We start from the raw sequence: 27,027 nt of genomic DNA, 5'->3' as shown, positions 1-27,027 counted from the left end.
GGGAAGAATGGAAGAGGAAAACTGACGGTAGGATGTAGGAGGAAAGAACTGGTTTACTTTTACCTTGCCCTCTAATTCTCTTGGGCCTGCTCTAGACTGTCGAGTTGCTCGGACTCTTTGTTTTTCTCTTCTGTAGCCCTGACTTTGGTTAGTTGGTCTTTCCCCTATTTTTTAGATTTTTTAAATCTCTAGTCAAAGTCTGACCCAATTCCTTCCTCTCTTCTAATCTGCAGGTACAGTACCTTTCGTTTTGATCCTGTGTGTCCCTTACCTTCATTTGACTGTGGCCTCATTCTCATCCTTTGTTTTCTTAGATTTTCATTTTGACCTGTGCCTTTCCTTCCTTTTGCTTTATTTAAAAGCAAAACAGATAAATAGATGTTTTCACAGTCTTTTTTTCTGTGATTCACTCTTGGGAAATCTTATAAAATAAACTAGTCTTTTTTTTTGGTATTCTGGGGTTTTGAACCCAGAGGTGTTCTACCACTGAGCCACATCCCCAGCCTCCCCCGTTTTTTGTTTGTTTGGTTTTGAGATAGGATCTGGCTAAGTTGCAGAGGCTGGCCTCTAATTTGAGATCTTCCTGCCTCAGTCAATCCAGTAACTGGTGTTATAGGTATGTGCTCAGCATATCAACTGTCCTTGACACCCATCTAAGTACTACTTATCTCTGTTTCCTTTTATAAAACATTTTTCTTTATATTCAAAGATACCACTTCTCATAGGCAACAGTGCAGAATGTGACTACTTGTGGGCCAACTTTCTCCTTTCTATTCACCTTAAAATTGCTTTGTGTAAAATTGTTTTGAATATTTGGGTTGATTCCAGATTTCAGTAGTTAATATATATTGAGATCTAGTTGGGTGAGTGCAGTTAATCCCAGCAACTCTGGAAATAGGAGAATCACAATTTTGAGGCCAGGCTTAGCAGTTTAGACCCTTTCTTAACAAAACAACCAAAAAACAAAGACTGTTGATGTGACTTATTTGTAAAGTACCCTGGATTCAATCCCCATATCAAAACAATAAAATAAATTTTTTAAAATGAAATCCAATTCAAATATTCCCTCTCCCATAGGCTTTCCCAGATTGTCTCAGGTAGAATTGGTAGTATTCTAGTCTGGTTTTCTTTTTTTTTTTTTTTGGTACTACTGGGGATTTGAATGCAGAGCCTTTTGCATGATAGAAGTGCTCTACAACTGAGCTATCTCCCCAATCTTTTTATTTTTATTTTTAAGCAGGGTCTCACTAAGTTGCCCAGGCTGATCTTGAACTTGCCATCCTCCTGCCTCAGCCTCCAAGTGGCTGGGATTACAGGTGTGCACCACCATACCCGGCAATTTTCTAATGCTTTCTAAGTAACTCTTTTTAAAAATTAGCCTTATTAAAGTATAATTTACATAGAAATTTCTTTTGATACCCAGCACTCCCCCCCAAAAAAAAGTTTCTACAAATACATGCTGTCATCTAACCACCACTAGCTGTGTCTGAAACATCTCCCTCACTGCAGAAAGGTCTATCTTGATCCCTTAGCAGTCAGTTCTCCCCCACCCCTGGCTCCAATCACAGATTCATTTTGTATCACTGTGGTTTTGTCTTTTTGGAATTTCATATAATATAATGCAATCATAGGGTGTATTGTCTTATGAGTCTGACTTCTCTCACTTAACAGTGCTTTTCAGGTACTCATGTTTTGTTTTTCAGTTGCGCCCTTGTTTTTATTGGATATACCATAGTTTGATTACCCTGTCATTTGCCAGTTGAATATTTGGGTTGCTTCCAGATTTAAGGCTGTTGAGAATAAAGCTGCTATAAACACTCATGTAATGATCACTTAAATACCTGTCCTAACATTAACTACCTTTTATTTGGAAGTCAAGTTGCAATGCTGTCTAGAGTGAACGTCGAGGAGTTAGCTGCTTTCACAGACCTTGTCCTGCCCGGTGGTTCTGAGCATTTCTCAGCTTAGATTCCGCATCTGTAAAATGGGGCGAGGTGGAGCCTGAAGCAAGCTGAGGAGCACATTTTTGTTCAAGTCATCATCTTACCAGGACTATGTACCCAGTGTTGTCAGATCTCATTTTTCACTCTCACAAAATAGTGATATTTGATATCAGGAGTCAGAAATTTTCCTCGAAATTTTCCAGTTAAGCATTGTCAGTTAAAATTAAAAAGTTTAAAAACCTGTGTGTGGGCTGAACAAAACCAATCTGTGGACATTGATTTCTGGCTGCAGTCCAGTTTGAGACCTCTGCTTTAAATCTTTAGTTAACTTTGTTTTCTGTTTCTAAATGCACTACTACTAGTAGAGTGTATTTATTAGGTTTCTGTTATTTTGTTTTATAGCTTAGCTTAATAGCTTGCTGGTTGTCCCTCCTCCCAAATTAAAAGCAAATGAATGGGGTGCGGTGGTGCACTGTAATCCCAGTGGCTCAGGAGACTGAGGCAGGAGAATCGCGAGTTTAAAGTCAGCCTCAGCAAAAGCAAGGTGCCTAAGCAACTCAGTGAGACTCTGTTTCTAAATAAAATACAAAATAGGGCTGGGGATGTGGCTCAGTGGTTGAGAGTCTCTGGGTTCAATCCCAGTGCCCACCACCCCCCAAAATGCTAAGAGCATGATGGAGGGCTGGGACAGGGTTCTGGTCACTCTTCATACTTCTCTGAGAGCAGCTGATTTTATTCAGTGCTGTTTTCTCAGAAATTAGGATACTCTGCCTCCCTTGTTTGGTTGATTTTGAACCATTTCGAGACAAGTATGGTATATACCAAACACTATAAGAAACTAAAGTGTTATGAGTATACACTAACTTTTACATACGTTCTTCAAGTTGCCCAGAATCTATGGAGAAGCCACAATATTAAAAAAAGTGATAAATCATGTAATTGCATAGTAAGAGCAGTAATCTCTCTGGAGGCTCATTCCTCTTGTAATTTATCAAGTAATTCTTTATATAAAGATGACTAGTTTGCAAGTTTATGAATTGCTTTGCAAATACAAAGATTATTTTGCTGATTAAACCAGCATAATTGACAAATCACCCTCATAAAGCTGGGGACAAGGTGTTAAATGATCTGTGTTGCTTGGGTATCCCTTTCACCCTAATTCCAGGCAGCTGAGTTTTTGCAGTAATTAAGTGGGGAATTTAGAAAGATTCTGAGTTGAATTTAGGTTTATACCATAACTGCATCATCTCAGGAATTTCATTATCAAGAAGGAATCTGAGTAAAAATAACCACCATTTATCGAGTGTCTGTTTTGTGCTCCAGCCTGTGTCACAGTATCCCTGCAAAGTAAGACCTGGAATTATTAAAAGAAGTCAGGTAGGCATCTGGAATGAAATTCCAAATATTGGCTTGTAAAGAAGAGCCTAAAGAGTTTGCTTCCCTTAGAAGAAGGCTTTCAGGGGTATTAGAACTAAAGAGGCACTCAGCCCTCCTGCATATTGGAAGAGTGGCTGTGGAACTCCATGTAGGACACCTTGTAGTCCGGTGTCCCCAGGTTCCAGATAGCTGTTGTACAGTCTTGTGCTGGCGGTGTACCCTGTTTCACACAGTAGGAAGGAATTTGAAAATTGCCTCCAGTGTATGTACATGCCTCTTTCAAAAAAGTTGGATCTGAGAAAGAAGGGAGGGAACCCAGTCAACCTGATGGTGGGCATGGATCCCTGCAGTAGGAGCCTGGAATGTAAGGGTATATCTGTCAAATCCTGTGAGGGCTGTTTCCTGTGTGTTCTGATGTGTTCTCAGCACTCTGTGTTTGTGCTGCTGCCTTTCATTGTACTCTTCCCTTTTTGCATTGGGTAGATTTCTGCAAAACAACTCAGAAAACCAAGTGATTCCTTAAAACTAAAAAAAAAAAAAATTCCAATTCTGGGCATTAAACCCAAGGCCTCATGCATACTAGGCAAATGTTCTACCACTGAGCTACATCCCCAGCCCTTTTTTATTTTGAGACAGGGTCTGCCGGAATTGCCCAGGCTGCCCTTGGATTTGGGGTCCTCCTGCTTCAGCTTCCTGAGTTGCTGGGATTACAGGCTTGCACCACTGTTAAAGATTCAAATCTTTGCTGGGCAACTCAGGAGGCTGAAGCAGGAGGATCCCAAGTTTGAGGCCAGTCCCAGTAACTTAGCAAGGCCCTATCTCAAAAAAGGGACTGGGGATGTAGCTTAGTGGTTAAGCATCCCTGACTTCAGTCCCTAATACAAAGAAACAAGAGATTCAAATCTTTAACATAAAATGGTGTGTGTGTGTGTCTGAGGGGGGGGGGGAGAGGGAGAGGGAGAGAGGAGGGAGGAGGAATATGAGAATAATGTAACACATTATCAGTTCACTGCCTGGATTCAGCGTATTTAAATAATTTTTAATCCTACTCCTTCCTCTGTTCTTTCCTCATTAGACAAGAATTATCTCAAATCTTTAAAATCAACTGCAAACAGAACACTAACTGGGGATATTGAAAATTCAGGAGTTCAGTTTTTAATATTTTACTATATGTTACCACAGTGGTTCAAGATTCATTAATAAGCTACTCAGATACTTTGGAGCATGTTAGAGATGCTCAATAAATAGATATTGAATGACAACTTTTTGTAATGTCCTCATTTTGTATGCAGAGTGTCATACCTGGTTCCTTTTCTAGAAAGACCTATAGTCTTTTGCATTCATTCCCAGCCAGCTTGTTTGAGTCCTGTTCTGGGAAAGGCTCTGCTGTGGACTCTAGTGAAATAGACAAGAGATAATGGTCAGCCTCAAAGATTTTGCAGTCTGGTAGTAAGAAGCAAGGGGCTGGTGAGGCAGAGGAAGAAAAATGTGAGCAAGATGATGAAAGCCAGAGTCTTACTGTTTTGGGATCTTTAGTAAAGTGGGATTATAAGTACCTCAAGGATTTGGAGTGATGGGAAGATCAATCTAGTATTATTGTTTATTTATAGAAGAGTAGTGGATGATGGAGTTGAGAACCCAGCACAGAACCTGGTATCTGAATATCTTGGATATCCAAGAGATGTTTGGGAGTTGCTGAAGGCAGTGGATTTTGAATTGGGGCCAGAGAACTGGAGAGAAGGAAAGGCTGAAGGCAGGAAGACCGCATGTGGTAAATTTAAGTTGATGAGAGCCACATAAAGGCTGAGTGAGTGTGAAGGGCAGAGTCAGATAGATACATTTGCGCTCAGCGCTAGGTAAACAGCTAGTGTACCTTAAAGAGAATCTGCATGATTTAATAAAGTGACTGGGGAGGAAGATAAGAGAGTTAACGCTGAGATCAGCCCTCTGTGCCAGACTGTCAGAACAGCAGGCTTGGATGAGATGGTGGGATGTTGTGTGTGAGCAAACACAGAGGTGTCCTGATCCCAGATGGTTGGCTCGTGAACTCTTGTGTTGGGGCTAAACATGGATGACTGGGAGGCCAGTAGACATCATCTTTGAGGGGTGAGAATAGAGATGGTTTCTATGCCTATAGGTTTGCTTAGAGGCGTTTGTTCATAAATTTCTCTTCCTTGCTGAACTTTTTTTTTATTAGTCCAAAAAGGGCTGGACAGGGGAGAGGCGACAGTACTTACCCTGACTACTTCACTGAGATACTTTATCAAAGTACTGGTTCTTGTTACTTCACCAGGTTTTATCAGTGTGCTTTGTAATCTGTAAACGGCCACCCAAATATGAACTCTGAATGTGTTGTCCCTGGGGTAACCAGCAGTCCCTGAGGTTAGAATGCATTCTCTGCTTCTGACTGGAATTGTTCTTGCTCTTGTGCCCTGAACAGCTTAATTACCAGGGGCCTAGGCTGCAGAAAGTCTCCAGTATCTTCTAGTTGATCATTCTCAAAATAAAAAGTAGCCCTTTCCATAAAACTTGGATTGATCCAGAGTGTTGATTTATTGGTTCCTAAAGATCTTTCACTGAGCTGCCATATGTTGTCTAGCAGAAACCTTTGGAAAGGAATTGAACAAAATTCTGAGAGATCTTGTGTCTTCCCTCAAGACTATGTTCCAAGGAGACAGCACTTTGAGATTTGGAATCTTTCTTAGTCCCTTAGGATTCTCAGTAAAATATGGCTTTAATTATTTTGTTTAATTAAATTTTTATGGCAAACTAATTCAACCCCTTTATTTTTTAAATTCTGAATATGAGGATTAAAAAGAGTCCTTTGGATTGACCTGGATAAAGGAGTTTCAAGGTGATATGAATAGAAAGATCACAACTGTTCTGTTTTGGCTAGGAAAAAGATCTTTTTTACTCAACCCGAAGGGAAGGATATGTCTTTTCCCTCCTTATTCTGGCCTTTACTTTGTCTTAGATCCTTAAAGACTAGCAACAGCAGGACTTTGAAAATAATGAGGGTCTTTTGCTAATTATTCCTGACATAATCTATAACCATTTAGTTTGAAATTTATTTGCATTTGTCTAAATTTTGAAGTCTAGAGAACTGCTATTGAAGGGGATAGCCATCTGCCTACTATTGGATTTATAGGTTCATATTGCATGATAAAGGGGGATCTTGAGTCAGGTGTGGTGGCACAGGCCTGTAATCCTGGTGACTTGGATGGCTGAGGCAGGAGAATCACAAGTTTGAGGCCAGCCCCAGCTACTTAGCAAGGCTCTCAGCCACTTAGTGAGACTCTGTCTCAAAATAAAAAATGGGCTGGGAGTATGGCCCAGTGGCAAAATCCTGGGTTAAATCCCCAGAACCAAAAAAAGGAGGGGAAGGATCTTGAACAGCAGTATATTCCTCCCATTAGGCAGTCTTTGCTTCCTCTGTGGTTTGAAGATTTGGGGATCTCTGATTTCTGCTGCACCAGAAAGTAGTGGCTTGATTTAGTAAGCATCTGAAGGACTGGCAAGACTATTCTGCTCAAGTCTTGCAGAGAAGTTTTTGTTTGGGATGATCACTGAGCTACAACCCCAGCCTTTTTTTTTTGAGACAGGGTCTAAGTTGCTGAAGCTGTCTTTGAACTTGAGGCCCTCTAACTTCAACCTCTCAAGTTGCTGGGATTACAGGCACACAACAATGTCCCCACTAGAAAAGTTCTCAAAAGGAAAAGAATTGTTGAATGGGACCTGTTAAGTATAGCAGGGTGGCTTGATGATGTGGCAGATGGATCCTGATTGGCTGAGGTGCTTGGACAAAATGAAGAGCTGTCTTTCTTGTCACATAAAGAAGTCCATAATGGGGCATACCTTTCAAATTAGCAAGTCGGTGAGTGGTTTGGTTTTCTCTCTCTGTCCTCTTCCCCTCCTCCCCTTTCGGTCTCCCTTCCCTTCATTCTTCCAATGTCTTCCTTTCCTTCTTTAAGCCTCAGGAGAAATGGTTTGTTTAAATTAGGTCTTGAGACAGTTCCCCAACTCTTAGAACTGTGGATCTGGCACAATTTAAAAGCAGTGGAGCAAAGCCCAGGATCTCTGACCACATGAAAAAAATGTTGAGCATTTCCAGCAAAGCTTAGGAAAGGTCAAAATGAACCATGGTATATGAATTATGTAACATCATTAAGTAATGGTATTCTTAACCTAAAAAAATTAGAAAAACATTTCATTGTGATAAAATATACATTTATAATTTTAACCATTTCACTTAGATAAGTACTTTGACATGGTATGTCATCTTCACCATATTTGTTTCCAGCACATTGTCATCATCCCAAACGGAAGCTCTGAACCCATTAAATAACAACTCTTCCAGCCCTTGGTAATCTACTTTCAATCTTTATGAATTTGCCTCTTCTAGACACTTTCTATAAATTGAATCATACATTATTTGTCCTTTTGTGTCTGGTTCATTTCACTTAACATAATGTTTTCAAGGTTCATACTTGTTGTAGGACACATCAGAATTTCATTCCTGGGGCTGGGGCTATAGCTCAGCGGTAGAGTGCTCACCCAGTGTGCATAAAGTCCTGGGTTTGATCCCCAGCGCCACAGATAAATAAAAGTTGTATACAATTTTAGTATGTCTAGGGAGGACAAACTAACCCAGCCCTAATAAATTCATCTTTAAAAGGAAGAATTTTATTCCTTTTTATGACTGAGTTATTCATTGTTTTTGTGCTGTGGTTTGTTTATCCATTGTCTGTTGGTGGGCACTTGAGTTTGTTCATGTCTTTTGGCTTATGAAGAGTGCTGCTGTGAACACAAGTTACATACCTGCCTGAGTGCTTGCTTTCAGTTCTTCTGGGCACATACCTAGGAATGGAATTGCTGGAACATTTGGTCATTCTATGTTTAACTTTTTGAGGAACTGCTAAATTATTTCCCACACCAGCTGCACCACTTTCATTCCCACCAGCCATTCTGGTTTCTCTAGATCCTCACCAACATGTGTTACTTTCCATGGTTAATAGCCATCCTAGTGGGTGTGTCAAAATTTTTAACATTTATTCTGATCTTTGTTGGATGACTCAGAAGGGCAACTTACCATCATGAGGAGCCATTTCCTTCAGGTTACTAAAAGGTGTCAGTGGCCATATGAAAGGGAAGGTGTGGGATTCTAGCCATTTATACAGTATCATTGTATTCATAAGATATTTCATTCATAAAGAGGTTTATATTTTTCTTGATGTGACCTTTTTAAAAATATGTGGGTTCAGGGATCAGCTGAGACCCTCAGATTGAGATGGGACACAGTTTAAGAGTTTCAGGATACATATCAGCTTTTATATTTGGCTTTTAGAGTTGCGAGTAATGGTTTGGGCAGTCCTAAGCTTTGGTAAGAAGTCCTTTGATTGTACCTATTATCTTACTCTACCTGTTGCGGTGCCTGACAGATGCCTCAACAATGCTCAGTAAACAAAAACCCAGCACAGAACCTGGTAGAAAGGGATGTGGAAGAAATTGAGATGTTGGTTGTCTTAAGTGGTCCCATTGCTGCTCAAAATTTAGTTTTTAGTCCTCCTCATTGCTTCAAAGAGCTAGTTCTGTGTTTCAGGATTGTTTTCCTGTGCCTAGGAGGTGTTATTGAATATTTTTGAATGAGCCTAGGTACAGAAAATATATTGGTAAATATTATTTCTGATGAACCATAGTTCTTTCTTCCTTGAGAAACCCACAAAACTGTACTGAGAACTGGTGAGCCAGCGCTGTCAATAAAAGGAAGTGATGCCTTGGGAGAATTTAGCTCCTCTGGTGTTTGCTAGTTTGTATTTCTGGAAAAAGCACTCATCTTCAGGGAGGGAGGGCGATTATAGTCAAGTCTGGGAAATGGCGCTGCTCTTGCCCCTATTGTGATTTGCGTGCACAGCAGCTCCTTGGCCTATCCAAGAAGTCCTGCAGGAGAGGTAGCCAGTCATTTCACCTTCCTTGGAACAGACATTCCTCAGTCATACTTTGGGAAATTAGACCATTGCTTTCAGTGCATTTCAGTATCAAAGCTCTGAGTAAAACATGGATATCCTTGAGAGTAAAAAAAGTGTGAAGCCATCCTGAAAAGCAAGTTGTCACACATTCCTCCTCAGTGTTATTCTGCCACTAAGCATTAATGCTTCCCTGTGTGGCTCCCTGGTATAGGACACAGTTTATTGGAAGATGGTATGTAATGGTAACTGCTGTAGAATCCTTTATTTTTTGCTTCCACTTTCAGATGGGAAATTTTGTTCTCATGGTTGTTTCACAGCTCATGTTTAGAATAATACTCTAAATTTCTGGGAAATGGGTCCAAAATGTTGAGTGAGAAACAACCTAGGACTGGGAGCTCATTACTGAGAGGAGCCCCACTGCTTGGAGTAGAATTGGTGCTTCTCTCATCCTGTTTCCTCCTGTTTGATTTTTATTTATTTATTTTGTGGGGGGTGGATTACAGGGGATTGAACTCAGGGGCACTTAACCACTGAGCCACATCCCAGCCCTTTTTTATTTTGAGACAGGGTTTCTCTAAGTCGCCTAAGGCCTTGCTAAGTTGTTGACGTTGGCTTTGAACTTGCGATTCTCTTACCTCAGCCTCTAGAGCTGTGGTATTATAGGTATGCCACAGCCTCTGTTTTGTGCTGTTTGAGAAACAAGGAGAACCAACTTATTAGGACCTTCAGCAGCTCTTCACTTGGGAGCTTAACCCTTCACTTGGTGGGTGCCTACTCTTTGGAAACCACATCTTTGCTATCAACAGCGCTCAACTTTGCTACCAACAGTTGTCACAAATATTGAGTTTCTGAGCTGGGCTCCATGGGACAAAGAAAGCATTGGCAAAGTATACCTATTAGTCATAATCACCCTTCTAAATTTGTATTATTACTACTTTTTAATCTGATAATCTCATTAATTCTCATAGCATCCCTATTACATAAAGGAGAATAACAGATCTCAGGTTTGTGAGCTAAGGCATAAATAAGTAACATGGTTTAATTCGTATGGCTGTTTGAATTTAATCATGAGATTACAACTGGAATCAGGAGTCAAATGTGATGGTACATCCTATAATTCTCATGACTTGGGAGACTGAGGTAGGAGAATCGCAAGTTTGACACTAGCCTCGTTGATTTAGGAAAAAATAAATAAAAAAGGCTGGGGAGTAAGAGTGGTTGCTTAGCAAGTACAAATTCCTCGGTTCAATCATGAGTATTGAAAAAAAAAAAAAGGAGAAAAACTACTTGGAGGTGGGGACGGGAAGAGCAAATAAATTCAAGGCCAGCCTCAGCAACTCAGTGAGACCTTGTCTCAAAATAAAAAAATAGAAAGGGTTGGGGATGCAGCTCAGTGGTGGAGTTTCCTTGGGTTCAGTCTCCAGTACTGGAGTGGGGGACTGGAACCACATTTCTTTCTTTTTTTTTTTTAATGGATTCTGAATTTTTTAAATACCTTTATTTTATTTTTTTATGTGATGCTGAGGATTAAACCCAGGGCCTCATGTGTGCTAGGCAAGCATTCTACCACTGAGCCACAGCCTCAGTTCCGTGGAACCACATTTCTTATTGATCAAACAAGTGCTCTTTTTTTGATAACTACATTAAGTGAAATTTGGTCTTGATGTTTTAAAATAAAATTCCAAAGAAATTCTTGTATTTGTATGGAAGTTTCATGGCTTAGAAAACCTAGCAGCCAGGAGAGGGTCATAGTGTTTTTGTTTTTTTGACTTGAAATGAGAAGATTAAGGCTTAGAAAGATTTTCACCTGGTGTTGTATAGCTTGTAAGTGAGAACTGTGACTAACACTTAGCCCTTTCTATCCAGTGTTTCTGATAAATTAGACTCTTGGCAATTAGATCTTTAGTAGAAGAAGCCAGCAAGTATATGTTGACTATGACTCAACCCCTGCCTGAGTCTTCAGCCTCAGTCTGTTACTAGTCAGTGTAAGTTTTTAGGTTTTAAAGGTTGTCAGGCTTTTCTTTCAGATCCAGGTTTGAGACCAGGATTATACTAGTTCATTTTGATGATGTATGACTTGAATTCATTGCCTTCTTGGGGCCTAAATAATAGATCTAGAATAGATGACTGATCTTATCTTTCACAGGAATCAGGGGAAGAGTTTTGACTAGGACTGCTTACTGGTAATAGGACCAAGGTATGAAATCATTTGAGCAAGAACTTATCTTTAGCAGGAGCAGGGTTCAGTCCACTTGGATGATTTCACTGAACTGGAAAGCACAGCTTAACTCTGTTTCTAGGCCCTGGCTGGGTATTTGACGGTGCTTCCTAGGTGAGACCAGTGAGCTGGAATGACATCCATGAGAGGAGAGCCCAACAAAGATCCAGGAAATTGTAGTCAATTTATTAATCTAATTAAATAGAACAGTTACTTAGTGCTTTCTCAACTCTTATTTGTTCAGTAAGAGACTTTTGGAATTGAAATAATTTACCACTCTAGCTCAGAGAATGTATGAATTACAGAGGGCAGATCAGTTTAAATTGGCTCTTTATATTAGTTTAAGAAATGTCACTGCATTTAGACTGAACCATAGCAAGGGTAAGCAGCAGTCCTCCAACATCAGGGTGGGTCAGAGTCTCCTGGGAGACTTGTTTATAAACTACTCCTGAGCCCCACTCTAGGGCTTCTGTTTGGTGATGGGGCTTGGGCCCAAGATTTTGCATTTCTAACAATTCCTAGGTTGATTGTGGTGGTCCTGGGATTGCACTTTTGAGAACTACTGACTTAGGCAAGAAAATGAGTTCTAGATATAGCTATTTTTCTTCCTCCTCATTGAGGTCTTTACAAGCAGGGAAAGGGAATTAACCTATTAGTCTGCACCTTGCAAGACCCCATGCCAGATGATTTGCAGTCATTATTTAACTTAACCCTTGAAACCACTGGGCAAAGGAATCCCCATTCCATACTGCCTCAACTTACACCCTGTTTTAAAAACCTGCTGGAGTAATTCTTTTTTTTCTTTTCCCCCCAAGGACAGTTTTTAGTTATGTCTCAAAGAATAATATTGGTGTATACCATTATAGGTCTGATTTTTTTAATGTAGCCCATATGTTAAATTTCATTGCTATTGTGGATTCATTACTCTCCTTGTAGATTTATGAGATATAAGACATAATTTAGCAGTAATGATTATATAATTGATGAGATTAAATGAGGTATGTTTCCTCTCAAGTGAATGAGAGCTTGATTTACTGTTAAGTAAAATACTTTTTCTGATCATGGGAAAGATGAGGATATATTCATTTTATCACAGTAGGTTATTTTTGAGTGTTACCAGTTGGTTATTGATCAATCCTATTTTTACAAACAAGGTGAATTTCAGGATACTAGGTACAAAGACATGACTGAATTTTTGATAATAATCAGAAGACTTCCTCATTTTTAAAGTATTCTTTGTTAATGTTGTTTTTGAAAGGTCAACTTGTTTTCAATGGAGCTCAGTGAAGTTACTTTGTGTTGTTTGACAGAATCGCACAGAATTATTAAAACAGTGACCCAAGCAATTGAGTTGAAGGCATTCTGAGGAAACCTGCTCTTTATTGTGAAAATCATCTTTGATTTTGGAATAAAAAGTAAAGCTGGAAAGGAATTTACAGACGAAAAAAAGAAGTTTGAAATTGGACTCACAGGATCTGGGCTTGGAAATGCCTCAGGTAAATCATAAGGAATAGGTGCCAAGTTCTGTTTTCCTCCTGTAGAAAGCTAGCGCCATGGGCTTATAAGTTCTGAGTCTTAACACAATTTGGCATGTTGCTATTATTGCTGATCTCAACTTGTTTGGAAATCGTGTCCTCCTTCCTTTGCTTTCTGTTTTCTCCCAGCCACAGCTTTGAACTCCAATGAACTTGTCACAGGAAGCATGGTGAATAGGTAGGTTAGGAAGTGGGTAGATCTGATAGCTTTATGGGGGCTAAACCAGCTCCCTAAAAATGAATCTCCTACAGCAATCCGTTTTCCATCTCCTTTGGTTTCTTCCTGATTTCCAACTCCTTCCTTTGATTTATGACGGTTGAGAAGTAGTTAAAAGGAAACAGGGCTCTCAACCTCTTCCCATCCCATCTGTGTCTCACATGTGTGTGCATGCACATGCACACACCTCTTGAAAAATATGTCTAAGGATGATTATATTAGGGCAGTTATTTGAATTGATCAGTTCAGGTTTGAGGCAATCACTGAAACAATAAGTAGAGCCCTCTTAGTCCCTGTTCTTTCCCAAACTCCTTGCCTTTTAATGGTTAGCTCCTGCACTCCCTGTTTGTTTCGTGCTGGGAAGAAACCAAGAACTAATGAGTGGGCAGAGATTTAGGCAGCTTTCTGTAAGGTCTGTACAGAAGTATTCCTTAAACTCGGGGAGTCAATGACTTCCAGCAGAGGTGAAGAAGGGAACTTGCTAGCTGATACTAAAAATGCCAGAGGGCCACTTCCCCCAGCCCTGTGTCACATGGACTGCACATGGGTTTTAGGATTCTTGCCCAAACAAGATTTAGTTTGTTGTTATTGACTACTTGAATTTAGGACTATACAACTTTTTCCCAGCCTAAATATTTTGAGGAAGTAAGGTCCCACAGGTCTGGAAGGGGTAGGGAAAGTGAGAGAAAGAAAGAATGGGATGGGGAGCATCAAGAAAGAAAAATGGGAAGAGAGTATGTGAAAGGCCAGTCATGGTAAGCAGAGGGTGTGGGTAGAATCTTAAGCCAATAGACTAAAAGCATTTTAAAAACTTGTGCAGAAATTTGCAGAAGAAAAACAAAAAAAGTTAAAGAGAAACATTTTATTCTTTCTCATCAGAGTTAGATTTCAGAATGAGGTCTTTGTGTTATTTGAGCTGCTTTACAAGTGTGAGCTTTGACTTTGAAGTGATTTTGGATAGATGTTGAAATGTAAAAAGGCAATAGAAAGAAAACAGAGGAGTATTAACTTTGAATGCAGAGTCTTTTTTTCCCTTTCTTGTTTATTATAGAATGAAGTGTACTTCCCAAGAATCAAGATGAAAGCTACAGAGGTCATGCCCAAGTTTCTGGTCACAGCCGGGAGATTTGGGGGCTATTTTGTTGATCCTGTTTGTTGGAGTAAAGATGTCATAATTGTCCTCCAGTTTGTTCTGGGAAATGAGATGCTAAACGCACTCAGCAGTACAGAGTAGAGCTGATGTGAACCTTTGCAGGTCCCAGGAAATGCCAGGATTCTCTACTTTAGGAAGGATTTGAAGAAATGTTATAAAAGTGTTCATTAAGTGCTGCACACTGACTCTGGTGCTAAATAAACTTTAATTTTTATAAGTTAGATATTATTAGCAGTTGCTACTATTTTTTTCTATTTTTTAATGCACCTTAGGTATTTTCCTCATGTAATTCCACAGTTAAATGCTAGTGAAAGCTCTTAAATGTTTCTATACAGTAGAAAAAAATGCAGAATTATTTTCTGAAAATAAATTGCTTTGAGTGGGGTTCATGTGTAATAAATTGGTCTTAAGTACTGTTTAGCTTTCTAAAATGAAATCACTGTATTATAGCCTAGCGTCAGCGGAATGGACCCACCTTTTGGGGATGCCTTTCGAAGCCACGCCTTTTCAGAGCAGACTCTGATGAGCACAGATCTCTTAGCAAACAGTTCTGATCCAGATTTCATGTATGAACTGGTAAGCATATATATATATATATATATATTTTTTTTTAATTTCAGCTTTGATTGATTTGGGGTAAAAGTTGTGGTAGATTTTCTTAATCTATAAATGCCTGAAAAGAAAAAAAAAATATTGTGATATTTGATTTTTGTGACTATATGTCTAGTAATTTTAGAAGGATATATAAACCCATTGAAAATAGAGAAGAGGTTATAAGTATCTTCAAGTTTTTCATGAGGAGAATAAGAATCTGGCTTGTTCATTTGTTTTGAGGTGCTGGGGATTGAATCCAGGGCTTCTCGACTGCTAGGCAAGTGTTCTACCACTGATCTACATCCCCAGCCCAGAAGCTGTGGTTTCTTTTTGTTTTTGCCTGCTTCTGGTTTTTTAGCTAGAAAATTAAGGAATGATGCATTGAGCAAGATGGTAGGATACAGAGTATGTGAGGCAAAAGTAGAAATTCAAAATAATACTTGAATATACTTTTTATGATATAAAATTCTTAACATCTTCTAAAAAATAATTTTGATACATATGACATAAGTAATGTGGAAGTATATAAAACTGGAAAACTGAGTGCACAAAATGTAAATTTATTTAAAAATCATTGAATCATACACTTAATAAAATTGAGTTTTATGGTATCTAAACTCTACTGCAGTGAAGCTGTTAAAACACAGTTACACAAGCTAAAACAACCTAGATGAACAAATAAACTAAAAACTTAGAGTAGAAATGAAAAACTTCCTGGTTTCTTTTCTTTTTTCTTTTTTTTTCTTATGGTACTGGGGATTGAACCTAGGGCCTTATGCATGAGAGGCAAGCACTCTACCAATTGAGCTATATCCCTAGACCCTTCCTCATTTCTTTACTGAGTCTCCACCTTCCAGACCTTTTCTCAAAAGGTAACTACTACTAAACCAAATTTTTCCTGTGCATTTATAAACATATGGGTATGTTTCTTAATTAGATGACATACTTTTAGATGCAGTATTCTTTCACTTGCTTTTTAAACATAGAAATATATGAATTGTCTTTTTTAGGACTAACCTTCATTCTTTTTAATGGCTACAAAGTGTTACAGACTTTTAAAATCACATCTCTAAATTGCATGAGGAATATTTTACTTCCCTGTCCAGAAATTGTTACCGTGTTTTGCAAAAGATCTTACATTCTGTGGCTGAGTTCCAGCTTTCTTTGGGGTGCTCTTTGCCTCTATATTTAATCTACTTAGGAACACATATTCTTCTGTAATGAAGGTGAGGTCTTCATTATTTGCTTCTTAATTGAAGCTAAAGATACCCTGCCAAATCCTCCCAAGACCAGGAAATGTAAACTCATTTTAGGAAGCATTCATAGTAAAGCTCCAGAGCCTTTGGTGTTTGGACCATGCCTAAGCCTCTTGAGGAACACATTTTCCCTCCTTTTGTTTCTTGCCCAGTGAAATGATGATGTAGGTACAGTGGTTCAGTGTCATGTCAGTAGCGTTCTTAAAGCAGACCAGAGGTAGAGTAGTCATCTATCAGTTTGATATGTGCAAGTGGGGATGGAAGTAATTATTTTGAAAATATGGTGTGTGACTTGTTTTTTTAAAACCTTTCTTAGGATAGAGAGATGAACTATCAACAGAATCCTAGAGACAACTTACTTTCTTTGGAGGACTGCAAGGACATTGAAAATCTGGAGTCCTTCACAGATGTTCTGGATAATGAGGGTGCTTTAGCCTCAAACTGGGAGCAGTGGGATACATACTGTGAAGACTTAACCAAGTACACCAAACTAACCAGCTGTGACATCTGGGGAACAAAAGAAGTGGATTACTTGGGTCTTGATGACTTCTCTAGCCCTTACCAAGATGAAGAGGTCATAAGTAAAACTCCAACTTTGGCCCAGCTTAATAGTGAGGACTCTCAGTCTGTTTCTGATTCCCTTTATTATCCTGATTCACTTTTCAGTGTCAAACAAAATCCCTTACCCTCTTCATTCCCTGGTAAAAAGATCACAAGCAGAGCAGCTGCCCCTGTGTGTTCTTCAAAGACTCTTCAGGCTGAGGTTCCTTTGTCAGACTGTGTCCAAAAAGCAAGTAAACCCACTTCAAGCACACAAATCATGGTGAAGACCAACATGTATCATAACGAAAAGGTGAACTTTCATGTTGAATGTAAAGACTATGTAAAAAAGGCAAAGGTAAAGATCAGCCCCGTGCAACAGAGCCGGTCCTTGCTGAGCCAGGCGCATGCAGATGCTGCGAAGGAGAACATGTGCTACTGTGGTGCCGTGGCAAAGAGGCCAGAGAAAAAGGGGTTGGAACCTCTCCAGGGCCATGCCACCCCCACCTTGCCCTTCAAAGAAACCCAGGAACTATTACTTAGTCCCCTGCCCCAGGAAGGTCCAGGGTCGGTTGCCACAGGAGAGAGTAGTAGCCTTTCTGCCAGCACGTCGGTCTCAGATTCATCCCAGAAAAAAGAAGAGCACAATTACTCTCTTTTTGTCTCTGACAACTTGGGAGAACAGCCTACCAAATGCAGTCCTGAAGAAGAGGAGGATGACGAGGAGGATGTTGACGATGAGGACCATGACGAAGGGTTTGGCAGCGAGCATGAACTTTCTGAAAATGAGGAGGAAGAGGAGGAGGAAGAGGATTATGAAGATGACAAAGATGATGATATTAGTGACACTTTCTCTGAACCAGGTATTAAATGTTTGGAGGCTTACAAACTGACCTTTCTATCTCTGTTTTGAAGTGGAAAGATTTTGTTTGGGTGGTTTCTTTTAGTTTGAGGATTAAATGACTATATTGACCTGGATATATAATTGCTTTCTTAAAAATCTTTTTTTTTTTCTTCCTTTTTTTGGTCCTGAGGATTGAGGAATTGAACTCAGGGATGCTCCACCACTGAACTAAATCATTAACCCTTTTCAGTTTTTCATTTTGAAACAAGAGTCTAAGTTGCACAGGCTGGTCTTGAACCTGTGATCCTTCTATCTCAGCCTTCCAAGTGGCTGGGATCACAGGTGTGCATTGTAATGTCCAGCTTGTAATTTCTTTTTTCTATTCAAACAGCTCTAAAATGATTGCTTCTCCTCATACAGTAATTCATATACTGCGTTCCTTTCTTAAATATCTTATGTTGTGACCTGATTTGTCACTGTCCTTGAGCAGTTATGCAAAGATGCCAAGAATCTTTTGGTCTAAAATATATTACTATCTAAATATGACCCTCTACGACAGTCACAGTATATTAGAAGTATCTAGATATTGAACCAAGTAATGATAGTTCATGTTACTCAGGCCTATAACCATCAAATCCTGTTTAATGATGTAATGGTGGGCTTTTTTTCTGTCATATTTTCATTTCCACAGTATTTTCTCATTTAAGAAAAATAATGTTATAATTTGAGCATTGGGGAGACCCCTCTTCATTTTGTACAGTGCATGTAAATAAATGGGAGAAAGAAGTTGAAACTTGCAGGGAACTGGATGACTTTAGCATTTCCAGGTTTGGGCCATTATCTTTGTAGGCTGGTGTAGTCTGTTTATTGCCAAGTGACACACAGTTAAAAATGCACAAGGAAGTGAAGGTCTTTGAGCCGGGCCCTTTGGCACACACTTATAATCTCAGTGACTTGGGAAGCTGAGGCAGGAGGATCACCAAGTTTTAGGCTACCTTAGCAAATTAATGAGACCCTCAGCAACTTAGTGAGACCTTGTCTCAAAATTAAAATTAAAAGACTAAGAGTGTAGCTTAGTGGTAGAGCATGCCTGGGTTAAATCCCTAGTCCAAAAAGAAAGAAAGAAAAATTAAGATCTTCAAATTCAAACAAAAGTTATTTGCTTACCATGTTCAGCCAGAGGAAGGAGAAGCTGTGCTCCATTTGTGTACAGTATGCCAAAATGTATTCTTCTGTCATATGTAACCAATTAGAAAAAATTGTTATAAAAGATTATTTGCTTAAAAAATAGTATTGAACATTTAAGATCTGCCCATCGCAAATCTTGAGTACACAATGCAGTGTTATTTACCATAGTCAGCAAGCTATATCCAGAACTCATTCATCCCGCAGAACTGATGCTGTTGTCTTTGATCAACTCTCCCCATTTCTCCCACCTGCCAGCCCCTGGAAACCACCATTCTACACTCCACATTCTAGATTCCACATATGAGTCTGTAGTCCTCTTTCCATGCCTGGTGTGTTCACTAAACATACCGTGCTTCAGGATCAGCCTTTTAAAAAACTTGACTAATATTCTTCTCTGAGTGTGTGTACACACGTTTTCTCTCTATATATGTCCACTGATGTCCTTAAAGGCAATTCTGTATCTTGGATATTGTAAATAATGTTGCAGTAGATGTAGGAATGCAGATATGTTCTAGAGACTGATTTTGTTTCCTTTGGCTGTGTTCCTGGAAGTAGGATTGTTGAAGCATATGGTAGGTCTGTTTTAATTTTTTCTTTTTTGGTACTGGAGATCAAACCCAGGGGTGCTTTACCCAGTGTTTGATCCCCAACAATCTATCTGTCTATTTATTTTTGTGGTGCTGGGGATCCAACCCAGGGCCTCACACATGGTAGGCAAGTGCTCTACCACTGAGCCACATCCCTGTCTCATTTTATTGTTTGAGACAGGGTCTTGTTGAGTCGCTCAGCGCCTCACTGAGTTGCTCAAGCTGAGATCCTTCTGCTTCAGCCTCCTGTGTCACTGGGATTCTAGGCATGCAGTGTCTGCAGTGTTTTAGGTGTGGGATTTTTTTCAGATTTTGAAATGTTTGCATGGACTTCATTGGTTTAGTATCCTTACACCAGAATGCTCCAAAATATAGAACTTTTTGGTCATCTAGTACTCAAAAAACTTTGGATTTTGAAACATTTCAGATTTGGGGTTAGGATGCTTACCCAGCATTTTGTTCAAAACTTTTGTGTCTGTATTTATCAGGTGAATGGGCCTGTAATTTTTCTTTTCTGTTGTCCTCTAGTCTGGCTTTGGTATCTTGGTAATGTTTACCCTTGTAGAATGAGATTGGAGGTGTTCCCTTCTCTTCACTGTTTTGGAGGAATTTGAGGATCTGTGTTAATTTGTCCTGAAATATTTAGTAGAATTCACCACCGAAGCCATCATGCCCTGGGCTTTTATTTTTTGAGAATTTTTGACTACTGATTCATTCTCCTTACTTGTTACTGGTCTGTTCAGAGTTTTTGTTTCTTCTTTCCTTCCTTCTTTCTGAGAGGCAGTCTTACTGTTTTGTCCAAGCTGGCCTTGAACTCTGACTCCTCCTGTTGCAGCCTCTCAAGTAGCTGGGACTGCAGGGATGCAGCCTTGCTCCTGGCAGGGCTTCTGTTTCTTTGTGACTCAGTCTTGGTAGGATGTCTGTTCAAGAATTTATTTATTCTAGGTTATCCAATTTGTTGGTGTATAAAATTACTCACAGGGTTTCTTTTGATCCTTTGTATTTCTGTGTTATTTTGTTTTTCCTTTCATTTACAACCTTAGAGTTTTCTTTTCCTTAGTCTAGCTAATGCCTTATTAATTTTATTTCTATTTTTAAAAAACCTTCATTGATATTTTCTATTGTTTTCTAATCTTTATTTCACTTACTGACGTGATCATTGTTATTTCCCTCCTTCAGCTAACTTTCGGTTGGTTTCTTTTTTCTAGTTCTTGAGGTGTAAAGTTTACTTGTTCACTTGAAATCTTTTTTTTTTCTTAATGTAGACATTTATTATTATAAAATTCCTTCTTAAAACTCTTTTTGCTACATCTCATAAGTAAAATGGATATGTTGTTTCCATTTTAATTTCTCTCAAGGTTTTTTGTTTCTTTTGTTTTTTGACTCATTGGTTGTTCAGGAGTTTAATTTGTACATATTTGATTTTTTCCAGTTTTCTTCTCTTTATTGCTTTCTAGTTTCACGCCGTTGTGGTCAGAAATAAATTTTTTAAATAATTGGTGTGAATTTCAGCCTTTTAAATTTATTAAGACTAGTTTTGTAGCTAATTTATAATCTATTCTGGACAATATTCTTTTTATGCTTGACAAAAATGTGTGTTCTGCTGCTGTAGGTTGGATTTTCTATGTGTGTTTTTTAGGACCATTTGTTGTTTTTTTTTTTTTTGGTCCTGGGGATTAAACTAGGGAACACTTGACCACTGAGCCATATCCCAGCCCTGTTTTGTATTTTGTTTAGAGATACGGTCTCACTGAGTTGCTTAGTGCCTTGCCATTGCTGAGGCTGGCTGTGAACTCAGGATCCTCCTGCCTCAGTCTCCCGAGCCACTGGATTACAGGTGTGTGCCATCGCGCCTGGCCCATTTGTTTTTTAGTGGTTTCCTGATTGATATTCTGTCTGGACCATCTGTCCATTTTTGCAAGTGGGTGTTTAAGTCCTCTACTGTTTTATTACATCTGTTTCTCCTTTCAGTTATGTTAATGTTTGCTTTATTTTAGGTGCTCTGGCACGGGTACTATATATTAATAATTGTTTTACCCTTTAGTTTTTAACTGAAAGCCTGTTTTGTCCCAAGTATTATTCCCCCACCCCAGGTCTTTTTGGTTACAGTTTGTGTGAACTATCTTTTTCCATGTCTTTTAGTTTGCCTTCATTTATTTATTTTTTGTGGTATTTATTGGGGATTGAACCCAGAGCCCTGTACATGCTAGGCAAATGCTCTACCACTGAGTAGAGCTACATCTCCAGTCCTTGCATGTGTTCTTAAAATTGTGGGGTGTGGTGGCACACACCTGTAATCCCAGTGTCTGGGGAGTCTGGGGCAGGAAGATTACAAGTTTGAGATAATTTAGAGAGACCCTGTCTCAAAATTTAAAAAAAAAAAAAATTAAGGCTGGGTATGTGACTCAGTGGTACACATGCCCCTAAGAACAATCCAAGTACTACCAGCCAATCAACCAAACATCCAACAACCAACAACAACAACAACAACAAAAATTAAAAGTTAGTCTATTACAGCAGCATATAGTTTATGCTTGTTTTTATTCATTTAGCTACTCTAGATCTTTTGATTGATATTGATAGGTAAGATAAAGATTTACTATTGCCATTTTGCTAATCAATCTTCTGACTTTTTTGTTCTTTTGTTACATTCTTCTCTCTTCCTTTGTGATTTGTTGATTTTTTTTCCCTAATGTACTTTGATTCCTTTATCATCTAATCTACTACAGGTTTTTTTCTTTGTGGGTATTATGAAGCTTAGTTTGTCTTAGTCTTTAGTTTGTTTTAAACTGATAATAATTTAACTTCAACTGTATATAATAACTCCATTTTAACTTTGATACTTTGTTTTTGATGTCACAGTTTACATCCTTTATATTTTTGAATTCATTGACATATAGTTGTTTTTAATAACTTTGCCTTTTGACTTTTGGGCTACAGATAAAAGTGTGATTTACATACCACTATTTTAGTATCAGAGCATTCCAAATTTGGCTATATTCCTACTTTTACACAGTGAGTTTTATATTTTCATATGTTTTTGTTGTTAGCTAGCATCATTCCAATGCAAAGAACTCATGTTCATGTTTTTCATAAGCCCCATTTAGTAGTGATGAATTCCCTCAGTTTTTGTCTGGGGAAGTCTAGTCTTTATTCCTGAAGGACAACTTTTCCTAGTATTCTTGGTTGACAGGGTTTTTTTCTTTTAGCACTTTGAATATACTATCCTCCTGTCTTCTGGCCTGCAAGATTTCTGCTGAGAAAACCATTGGTAGTTTATAATGGTTCCCTTGTATGTAACACAGTTACTTTTCCTGTCTCAAAATTCTTCACTTTAAATTTTTAGAATTTAATTGAAATATATCTTTTTATTTATCTTTTGTACGTGTTTCTTTGATTGCAGTGTATCTTGATGGGAATCTTTTATTTTTAATCTACTAAGGTTTTTGAGCTTTACTGATCTAGATGTTCATTTCCTTTTGTAATCTGTCTGTCTTTTTTTTTTCTTTTTGGTACTGGGGGTTGAACTTAGGGCACTTAATCACTGAGCCACATCCCCAGCCCTTTTTATTTTTTATTTTGAGTCAGGGTCTTGCTAAGTTGCTTAAGGCCTAAGTTGGCGTCAAACTTGAGACCCCCCTGCCTCAGTCTCCCCAATTGCTGGGATTACAGGTATGCACCACTGTGTCTGGCTAAGTCAGTGGTTATTCCTTTAAATGAGCCTGCTGCCCTCCCCGTTTTTTCTGTTTCCTCTGGTATTTCTGTAATAGACATATTGTTTCCCTTGATGGTATCATGTAAGTCCTGTTATGCTTTCTTATACTGTTTTTCATTCTTAATTTCTTCTTGTTCCTCCAACTGGGTAATTTCAAATCACCTATCTTTGAATTCATTGAATGATCAAGTCTGCTGTTGAAGCTTAGTGTGGAATTTTTTTTTTCAATTTAATTCTTTAGTTCCAGAATTTCTGCTGTTTTTTCATAGTTTCTCTTTGCTGAATTTTTCATTTTTCCCATTTGTTATTTTCCTGACTCATTTAGATGTCTGTCCATGTTCTTCTACAGTTTTCTGAATTTATTTAAGATAATTATTTTGAGTTCCTTACTGGGCAGTTCTTATATTCCCCATTTATTTTGGGTAGTTACTGATGTCTTCTTTTTGTTTCCTTTGGTGGTATTCTATTTTTCTGATTATTTATAATCTTGTGGCCTTGTGTTGGTGTCCATGCAGTTGAAGATGTAAATACCTCTTCAAGCTTTACAGACTGGCTTTGCCATGAAAGCGCTCCACTGGTCAGCCTATCCAGAAACAGAGGCTAGCTGGACAGGTCCATATGTGGCTTGCTGCTGGAGTCTCATGGTAGCTAGCCTGCTACTTGGGTCAGTGGGCAGATGGGCATGATGGCTGGGTCCGTGGGGATCAGCCCTGAAACCTAGCTGACCTGGAACAGGGATGGGCATGGGCCCTGGGTGTCTATAGAAGCCATCCCAGCACCTGGAGCCAGGGATGTGGGGCTGCTCTGGGTCTGTAGCCTTCAACCTTTTTACACCCCTGATACTAGGGATAGAACTTAGGGCTTCACTTATGCTAGGCAAGTGCTCTACCACTCAACCACATCCCCAGCCCTTTTTACTTTTTATTTTGAGACAAGATCTTGCTAAGTTGCCCTGGCTGGCCTCTAACTTGCAGTCCTTCTGCCTCAATCTCCTGAGTGGCTAGGATGACAGGCATGTGCCACCGTGCCTATGTCCTTTCTTTGGTTTTTCATTTTTACTGTGTTTATTTTATTTTTGAAATAGGATCTCACTGATTTTCCCAGGCTGCTCTTGCACTTGTGATCCTCCCCTCAGCCTCCCAAATCGCTGGGATTACAGATGTGTGCCATCATGCCTGGCTCTCCTTTAATTGACTTTTTTTAAAAAAATGTTTTTAGTTGTAAATGGACACAATACTTTCATTTCATTTATTTTATTTTTATGTGATGCTAAGGATTGAACTCATTGCCTCACATGTGCTAGGCAAGCGCTCTGCCACTGAGCCCTTGATTGACTTTTATCTCCACTTTAAATTCACTGTCAGTCTTTTCACTTGGTTCCATCTTGATAAATGGGTTGAGAGTTGAAGTCCATGTAAAGAGGTCGAGGTCACATTGACCTCTTTACGTGTAGACACATAAAGTGACAATTGTAAATTGTCATATTGTAAATTGATCCCTATTTCCATTTTGTCAGCCTTTTTGACTAGCATAGAAAGAGGGAATATATTTTTGTAGTTGGTGTCCTGTCATGCCATATTCCCTTCCTTGTTCCTCATAGCAGAACCCTTGATTATGAGCTTGTTGTTCTTAAGCAACCAGGCAGTGACTGTGCATTATCTGGCACTTAGCAGGGTCAGTTCTTTTCTTGGACCTATTTAATAATGCTACTGAATGTGTGGAAGGTGTTTAAATCATCATTTCCAGTTGACTTGAAGTAAAACCCTTTTGGGTAGTATTACTTGGTCAACTCTCTCAAATGTTAATGAACAACATGCTTTAATCATAAAATTAACACATTTTTGTGATATTATTTGGGTTTTATTCACATTTGCTAATGAAAATCTCCCCTTTTCTTGAAATAAAGAGCTAAACAAGCAACTTCAGGGATATGAAAGTGAATTATTGGTGAGAGAAAGAAATTCTTTGAATCCAAAAAAGTAAGGATAAACTTCCTTCCCAGTGCTAGTTTTAGGGTGGGCTGAGGGTTGAGTGTGCAGCAGATGGTTTACAAAGGCCCTTTTGTGGTGACTCGCTCTCTGGATGCTGCTTCTTGGCAAATGGTTGCATCAGTTCATGAGCCTGTACAGTTCCAGGAAAGGTGCAAAATGGAGTTTCAGTGCCTATTCTGGACTGACTGCCAAGTTTTAATAGAGCCTATTCTGTGGACAGGCTACAACTGTTAGGAGTCATGAAATTACATGGTTCTAAGACTAAAAGTGGGGCCCCTAGAGTGAGAGTTTGTTTTGTAATCCCCACTAATCATTTTCACAGTTGACTTTACCAGCTTAATGGCAGTAGTCTGCTAACCACAGATGTTTGATTAGAATTTAAATGGTCTTCTTGACTTCCTTTTGATAATCATATCAAGAAGGAATGATATCTTTACAGTGATATAGCAAATGGAAATAGAAAAGGGCTTCATGAGAAATGTTGCATTCAAAAATTATTTATTAAATAAAGGTTTTTTTGAGCTGGGTGTGGTGGCCACACCTATAATCCCCTGGTTCTGGAGAGGTTGAGACAAGAGGATCACAAGTTTTAGGCCAGCCTGGGCAGTTTAACAAGACCTGTCTTAAAATTAAGTTTACAAAGGGACTGAGGATGTGGCTCTGTGCTAGCATGGGGGAGGTTCAATCCCTAGTACTGGAAAAAATTTTTTTTCAAGTATCTACTTTGGGTCAGGTACTGTGTGTATTAGGTATTGGCTATACAGAGATAAACAAAACAAACATAATCCTTGTCTTCATGAAACTTAGAGTTGATATGGGGAAAGGTAATTTTTCTCCATAGTTTTTATATTAAAAAATGGATGGTTTGAGGCAACAAATTTAGTGTGTGGGGGGCAGGGAAATAGGGATAGAGAGAATAGGAGAGAGAGAAGGATGGTGAATTTTTGGTATTTGCTATTAGAATATATTAATGTACTGAGTTGGAGAAAACCAATGACCCTTAACTACTTTTGGGGAAAAGGCTGGATGTGTGTGACTAAATAATACTAATAATTAATAACTAATTTGGGTAAGGCAAGAAGAAATGAAAATCTTCCTGACTCTGAACTCAACATAGAATGTGAATAAAATCCATTCAGACCATGTAATGAGTTAGGCACAGAGAAAGCAGGAAGTCCACTTGGAGGTAGACTCCATCAGTCATGTGACCTGACTCGGACTTACCTCTGCTGGATCTTGTTACCCCTCCATGAGTGTGTGTGTGTTGTACAAATGGGGTCAACAACCTCTTCCTTACCAGGTTTTTAGAAGCTTCAGATGAAACATATGAGTACATTAAGTGAGGGAGACAATATTTTGCCATCTGAGGAGAGGCAAAAAAAGATGCTAGCTAAGGGAACATATAGAGTATCCAGGAACAAGTGACTCAGCGGGGTGAGGCCAGAGGATTGCCAGTTCAACATTAAATTAAAGGGCTGGGGTTGTAGCTCAGTGGTAGAGCGCTTACCTAGCAAGCATGAGGCACTGGGTTTGATCTTCAGCACCATATAAAAATAAATAAAAAAATAAAGATATTGTATTAATATTCAACAAAAATAAATAAATTAAAAAGCTCTGGGAATGTAGCTCAGAGGTAGAGAGTCCCTGGGTTCAATCCCCAGTGCCCCCCCCCAAAAAAAAATCCAGGGGATGGATTGCCTGGGAGCTATATGAAAAATATCTCTATGCCTTGGGCTGTGTTAGACTTGTGGACCAGAAGTTGTGGCCATCAGTAGGTAGGTAGAACTCTTTTTTTTTTTTTTTTTTAATACCTCTGTTGAGGCATTCCTAGCTTAGTTATTAGCTTAGTTATGGTAATACAGTGTGCCCCTTGTGCCTTTTCCTAAGCTGGGTTGATATCTGG

At 39.0% G+C, this 27,027-nt stretch overlaps 1 protein-coding gene across 3 annotated transcripts in view; it reads left to right on the top strand.

Moving 5' to 3' along the window:
- The window catches only part of Crebrf (CREB3 regulatory factor), a 51,084-nt gene that overhangs the window by 6,318 nt on the left and 17,739 nt on the right, over positions 1–27,027 (top strand). For all 3 annotated transcript variants that reach the window (XM_071611984.1, XM_027938580.2, XM_071611983.1), the window contains exons 2-4: positions 12,815–13,000; positions 14,860–14,985; positions 16,576–17,662. In XM_071611984.1, the coding sequence (XP_071468085.1) occupies positions 12,992–13,000; positions 14,860–14,985; positions 16,576–17,662 (1,222 nt within the window). In that variant the 5' untranslated portion in view covers positions 12,815–12,991. The remainder of the gene's footprint in view (positions 1–12,814; positions 13,001–14,859; positions 14,986–16,575; positions 17,663–27,027) is intronic.

This window comes from Marmota flaviventris, chromosome 5 (genome assembly GCF_047511675.1).
Source record: "Marmota flaviventris isolate mMarFla1 chromosome 5, mMarFla1.hap1, whole genome shotgun sequence".
NCBI classification, from domain to species: Eukaryota; Metazoa; Chordata; class Mammalia; order Rodentia; family Sciuridae; genus Marmota; species Marmota flaviventris.
This window is presented reverse-complemented; position numbering and strand designations above follow the sequence as displayed.